Source organism: Callospermophilus lateralis, chromosome 1, assembly GCF_048772815.1.
Source record: "Callospermophilus lateralis isolate mCalLat2 chromosome 1, mCalLat2.hap1, whole genome shotgun sequence".
In the NCBI taxonomy this organism is placed as follows: domain Eukaryota; kingdom Metazoa; phylum Chordata; class Mammalia; order Rodentia; family Sciuridae; genus Callospermophilus; species Callospermophilus lateralis.
This window is the reverse complement of record NC_135305.1, coordinates 11,847,694-11,854,389: the sequence shown is the minus strand read 5'-3', so window position 1 is coordinate 11,854,389 and position 6,696 is coordinate 11,847,694. Positions and strand designations below refer to the sequence as shown.

General features: G+C 40.2%; 1 protein-coding gene across 1 annotated transcript; it reads left to right on the top strand.

Moving 5' to 3' along the window:
* Window positions 1-3,310: 3,310 nt before the first annotated feature.
* Window positions 3,311-4,243, top strand: LOC143402292 (olfactory receptor 2A14-like). Its single transcript, XM_076859688.2, has one exon. It carries the CDS (start codon window positions 3,311-3,313, stop codon window positions 4,241-4,243), a length of 933 nt encoding a protein of 310 aa, XP_076715803.2.
* The last annotated feature ends 2,453 nt before the right edge of the window (window positions 4,244-6,696 follow it).

Here is a 6,696-nt window from a genome sequence, read left to right as displayed (position 1 = left end):
GTATAAGTATGTTTATATTTTAAAATATAAAGCACATCATATATGCACATACATTGACTCCATGTGGATAATTTTATATTTTACTACATAAAAATCTCTAATATCTTTTTAATGTTTGCATGATATTCTGTGCTATAAAAGTAGCTCAATATATTTAATCCATCGAAAAACTTTTATGTCAAGTTTATAGAAAACATGTTTAACCCCGTGTCTACTACCATGGTCGGGCACATGGGGTTTCTTTCTCTTCCCAGGACTGATGAGTGCTTCCTGCCCAGAGCATTGGCCTTCACTGTTCCCTGCTGTCTCTTGTGCAGGGAGCAGTCCTCCTGCAGCTTGGGTCAGATTGACTCCCTTCAGCATTTAGGCTCCACTCATGTTTCTCCTCTTGAGACAGACTTTTTCTGACCATCTCATCTAGAGGATCTTCCTTCAGCCAGGCACGTGGCTCACCCCTGCAGGCCCAGTTACACAGGGGACTGAGGGAGGAGAATCACTTCAGCCTATGTGTAGAAGGCACAGTGAGATCCTGAAAAAGAGAGGGAAAGAGAGAGAGAGAGAGAGAGAGAGAGAGAGAGAGAGAGAGAGAGAGAGACAGAGGGATAGGAAGGAAGGAAGGAAGGAGAGAGAGAAAGAGAGAGAGAGAGAGAGAGAGAGAAACAGGTTCCCCTACACCAAGCACCTTTTCCTTCATAGTGTTGCTCATGCTCTTATTTACTCTATATAATTTGGTACCATTTTATCCTGCTTTAGGAGCAGTAATGAATTGTGCCCTCTCTCTGCTCCAACTCCAGAAACATTAAATTAAGAAATAGCCACAGGAAACAGGTAGAAATAAAAAATACATGTTTTGCTATTAAGGTTTATTGGAAAACATGGTTTATATCTGTAACAAATCTTACAACCACCAGAACACCCTTAGCCCCAAATGAGACAGTGCAAACTCTCTTAAGCTTTATGCAAATGGGTGGAAATGTGTGGCCAAAAGGAGAACAGAGGACATCCTGGGTTTCTCTTCCTATTTTGCAAATCATATAAGTGAAGGGATGGATAGGAGTAGGTATATTCCAGGGTGATTCCATCCATGACTATAATTCCTTCCTCACTTAAATGGAAATGCAGAACAAGGAGAGGTGGCTCCCCACAGACCCTTCTCCATGCCCTGTGCTGTTCAGAATGAGGCCCCTACCCACAGCTGTTTCTCCACTCACAGAACAGAGTGGGCTGGTCCTGCGCTCCAGGGCATGTGTTAAGGACATGGTGAAACATAAACTGTGAAACTGTTCATGCCTTAGAGAAGCTCAGTTATAACTGGGGAAACTTTGTACGAATGATCATGTGAGCAAGAGGCTTGAATGACACTCACACTGTCAGTGGAACTAAACTTGGCCCACTTTTCTAGAGGGAAGGTGTCAACAGGTGAAAATATCTTCAAAATATCTACATCATTACCATCTGCAATTTAATATTTTGTTTATAGTCTAAGGAAATAATATATGAATACAGGTCAAACATAATACTTATTTCGGTGCTAATAAAAATAAGAGAAATAAGAACAAAAAATTCCAAAAGGGAGAAATAAATAAATCATGATATCTTACTGCTTTTATCTTATCTTACTTCATCTAAATAGTATGAAATATAATTTTAATACAAGTTTCATTTTATTAAGTGAAAATGGAGCTTGAAAATGCTCTATATAATATAGTACCATTTTATTGTACAAGTTGAGGTTCTAAAAAACATATTGAATGTTTAAAATATTCTTTGGATTTGAAACATTACCATGATTTTAAGATAAAGATAGATGTTAGGTTGTTTCTAGAAAAGAAAGTGAAGAGAGTGTAAACAGTCCACAAAGACTAGACAGATCCAGGGCTCTCCCAGAAGAGATTTCTGGAAAGAAGTGACCACAGAGTCCAGCTGGCTCGGGGTCTATCTGAACAGCAATAGGCTAATAGCATGGTAACAGGCAAAGAGAAGAAGTTGCAGGAGGAATCGATGGCAACCGGAGTTGCCCCACCTGGGAAGATATTGAGGACAAAAAATTCTTCCACACTAGTGAATGAGATAAGCTCTGAGATTTGGGACTATACTAAGTTATAACTGGGAAAAGAAAAAACAAACAGGTTACAGTGATGGTGTGGCTATCAAGTCACAGTGTAACCACTGGAAATGAAACTTGGCTTCCATGTGTCAGTGCTCTCCTTCAGGAAGACTTGGAGGGGTCATCTTGTTGACTGTAGTCATGACTCACATAGTGACAAGGACACAGTCTAAGCAATAAATTTTTGGATGATCCCATTGTTGTGGAACCATTGGAAAGTCTACACTTCACAAACCGAAGACTATACCCTTCACTAGGTGATATGGTCCTATGGAACCACAGTAAGTCCAACATTGACCTAACCATCATCATGTGGCATCTAACGGTACTTAAGATATATAACAAATCCTTTACACATGGCCAGAGAATTCTTTCACTGATGCCCAAATTTCAGGATCAAGTGCTGATGATGAAGTAAGTTAAAACTTTCAAAATAAACCCACAGACACTGGAGACGAGCAACAACAAATAGTACCAGGTAGAGCTTCCAGAGGGCTGCTGAAAAGGAGGACTCAGGAAGTTGTCAAGAAACTACAAAACTGAGATGTTATTTAGACGGGACTTCAAATCTGAAGTTAGTGGGTAGAAAGCATGTTGAGAAGGTAAGTGGGGCAGGGGGCAGGTTATGAACAGCGGAGGACACATGGGTCCCATCACCTCACATCTTGACCCAGGAATGAAAGTACTCCCAGGGCAGCATTTTTTTAGAATCACCTCATCTTAAATGACATTAGTAATCATAACTCCCACCATGAAGAGGAAACCAGAATATGTGACTTCTCTAAAACAACATAAGTGTGCATGTGAGTATATGTATCCACCTATATAGAGCATATGTCAGTAGATCCTATTCTATTTTAACCATATTTTCTTATCTATATAAAGATTTAGGGCCAGTGACATCGCTTAGCAGGAGAGCAGTTGCCTAGCATGCATGAGGCCTTGCACTCAAACCCCAGCACAGAAAAAAAAAAAATTAGAGAAGAAAAGTTAATATTATTTTTTTTCTTTTTATTCTTCTCTCATTTTTATGATCAAACCAAGTTATTTTCTGGAACATATCTGAAAAAAATAAGAGCAAATTCATCCTAAGTGATCCATTTCCAAGTGCTCCCTCTGTGACATCCACTGACTACCTTGCATCTTTGCTCCACAGCTCTGACCAACCTGTCCTGGTCCAGGTCTCCTCTCTGCTGGAAGAGCATGGGAGGCAACCAGACATGGATCACACAAGTCACTCTGCTGGGATTCCAGGTGGATCCAGCACTGGAGGGTTTCCTCTGTGGACTTTTCTCTGTCTTCTACACCTTCACCCTGCTGGGGAATGGGATCATCCTTGGGATTATCTGTCTGGACCCAAGGCTGCACACACCCATGTACTTCTTCCTCTCTCATCTGGCCATAGTTGACATGTCCTATGCTTCTAACAATGTCCCCAAGATGCTGGCAAACCTCATGAACCAAAGAAGAACCATCTCCTTTGTTCCATGTCTCATGCAGACATTCCTGTACTTGGCTTTTGCTCACATAGAATGCCTGATTTTGGTGGTGATGTCCTATGATCGGTATGTGGCCATCTGTCACCCCCTACATTATGCTGTCATCATGAGCTGGAGAGTATGCACCATCCTGGCTACTGTTTCCTGGGTGTTTAGCTTCCTCTTGGCCCTGGTCCATCTAGTCCTCATCCTGAGGCTGCCCTTCTGTGGGCCTCACGAGGTCAACCACTTCTTCTGTGAGATCCTGTCTGTCCTCAAGCTGGCCTGTGCCGACACCAGGCTCAACCAACTCTGCATCTTTGCAGCCTGCGTGTTCGTCCTGGTGGGGCCCCTGTGCTGCGTGCTGGTGTCCTACACGCGCATCCTGCTGGCCATCCTGAGGATCCAGTCAGGGGAGGGCCGCAGAAAGGCCTTCTCCACCTGCTCCTCCCACCTCTGTGTGGTGGGGCTCTTCTTTGGCAGCGCCATCGTCATGTACATGGCCCCCCAGTCCCGCCACCCTGAGGAGCAGCAGAAGATCCTCTCCCTGTTCTACAGCCTTTTCAACCCCATGCTGAACCCCCTGATCTACAGCCTGAGGAACACAGAGGTCAAGGGTGCCCTGCGCAGGGCGCTGAGGAAGGAGAGGCCGATCTGACAGTCCTGGAGGGGCAATGTGGGGAGAGGACTTTGCTTCCTCTGAAATATGGGAGTTGGCATTTTTTCCCTTTCCAAGAATACATGCTATTTAAAAATGGAATATGTAGACCTACTCATATAATCTTCAGACAATATTTGGAGGAAAAAAATAGTTGAGTGTTTTCATGATCTTGGGTAAATGTGGAATATTTAAAGAAACTCAAAAAACACTGAACATAAAATCTTTAAGTGTGATAAATATGGAACTTCTTCAAAATTAATCACTGCTCATCAAAGTCATCATTAAGAATCATGAAGTAGAGTCACAGATCAAGTGGGAGTATTCAAACTATATATAAATATATATTTTATATGAAATACTTATTTATAGAGAAATATATATATATATACATAAATACATATATTACTAAATGAAACTGTAGATAGTACATGTCATAAACTTCTTCAAATCAATGTAAAAAAGATAAGAAAATGTAATAAAATTAGCAAGTCACATGAACAGCCTAGATATGAACAGCTAATAAATATAAAGTTCTGCTTGATGCCATTAGTCAGGAAGAAATTGTACTTAAAGCTATTATGAGATTCTATTTCATACCCATTAAATTGTCTAAAATTTTTAATAGGTAATTCATCATTGTACAGATTGGAAATGTAATTCGAATTATTGGGAAATAACTAATACTATCAAAGCTTTTATCCAGATTGGCCAAGTCAGTTAATCAAAGCATGATACAAATCCTCTAGATGTGACTTTCCTATAAAGGGACACGAGTGATTAGATGCAATTCAAGGCCAAGATTCTGGAGCACTTCAAGAGTGAGTCTTTCCCTCTGACATCTTCTAGAACATACCATGACTCAACAGCTAATGAATTCTACATGTTCATATTTACTCCATCATATTTTGGAACTGAGAGCAGACTTGCATACTATTACAACTTTGAACTTGAAACCTTGAAATAAAAAAAAAATCCTGCAAAAGATTTGAATTGGAGCACAGTAAGCAGTAAGAAACAGCAGAGAGACATATGGGACCCACTGGTTGTTTAGTGGTGAATTTATCAGGATTTAGATTTTTTAGCTGTTTTCTTTTAAAATTTGCGATCTTTTTATCAGAGGTATTCTATATCTTTATGTTGAGATGGTCCTAGTTTTCATTAAATGTTCTGACAGCCACTCTCATCTTAGTCTGTGTTTTCTGGAAATGTAATTCTCAACCTGATACTTGATAATAATTTAGAATGGAAGAGAACATCAGAAGAGAAAATGGCCAGGAAAGGAATTGCAAAAGAAACTGGAGTCTTATAAAAGATAAATCTTCAACATGTGGAGAAGGAGATCATAAAGATTGACTGGAAAGAAGAATTCTAAAGTTGAGAAGTACTCAGACATTCACAGCCAGAGTTATCTTAGCTTCAGTAATCTCAGAACATTTTTAACCTATCTGTTTTTTGTTTAACCTCCTTCCTTCTTAGTGTCCTTGGCCAATTTTAAAAATCAAACATGCCCATTTCTAGCTTTTCTATGACTGCACAGATTTCCTCCCAGTGTTTATCATTTCCAGTAGCAAAACAGTGCCTGATAGCAACTCTTGCTTTGCCACAGCTGATTTGAAATATCTTTGTGCCATCTCCTCCCAAGAAGAGTTGGTTGTGCGTGGCTCCAGTCTGTCTTACTCAAAATATGTATTTAAAAAGAAATCACCCCCTGAGGAACAGCACCCTTTGATGCTAAACTTAACACTGAAATGGAGGTGGGGGAGATTAGACTTTACACTTCACAAAAATAATACTGTGATTAAACAAATACTCAGGTAACCAAATAAATATCAAAGAAGCCCTTAAATATTAGAGGTAGACAGATCATATCCAGAGTTTTATCCAAAATGCCCAGTTTCATACACACACACACATATCTCCATATATATGGATATATTTTTATAATGTTAATGAAATAGGAAAGTATGACCTCACTCCAGAAAAAAGCAAGCAAGAAGCGGTCTGTAAGAGTAAATAGCTGATAAATTTAACACATAAAACTGAAAATTAGTTGTTATAAATACATTTGATGACTAAAGTGAACCATGATTACAGAAGTAATAGATTTTCCTAATTCAAACCACCAAGTTACATTGCTTCAGGTCAAAAATTCACTGTTTTGGCCAATCATACAACAAAGGGCACAGAGCCCCTCAGATAGACATGTTGTGTCACAAACCACACTGTATGAAACGGCCACCATGCAGAGCTGGCTACATGCCTCCCTGAAGGGGGCCGTGGGAGGGTCCTGACTCAACACATGCCTCTTTTTTTCTGAAGGATTTGGGGAGTAAATTGGGGCGAGTCCTAGTACCCCTTCACAACCCTTCCCCACATTTTTTCAGCTTTATTTTTTTCCTACCACATGCAGTTGCCCCTGGACCAGGGCACCCAGCCACTATGATGGGCAG

Bases quoted from the DNA above. Each gene is read 5' to 3' on its own strand.
- LOC143402292 (XM_076859688.2), top strand. From the start codon at position 3,311: ATGGGAGGCAACCAGACATGGATCACACAAGTCACTCTGCTGGGATTC.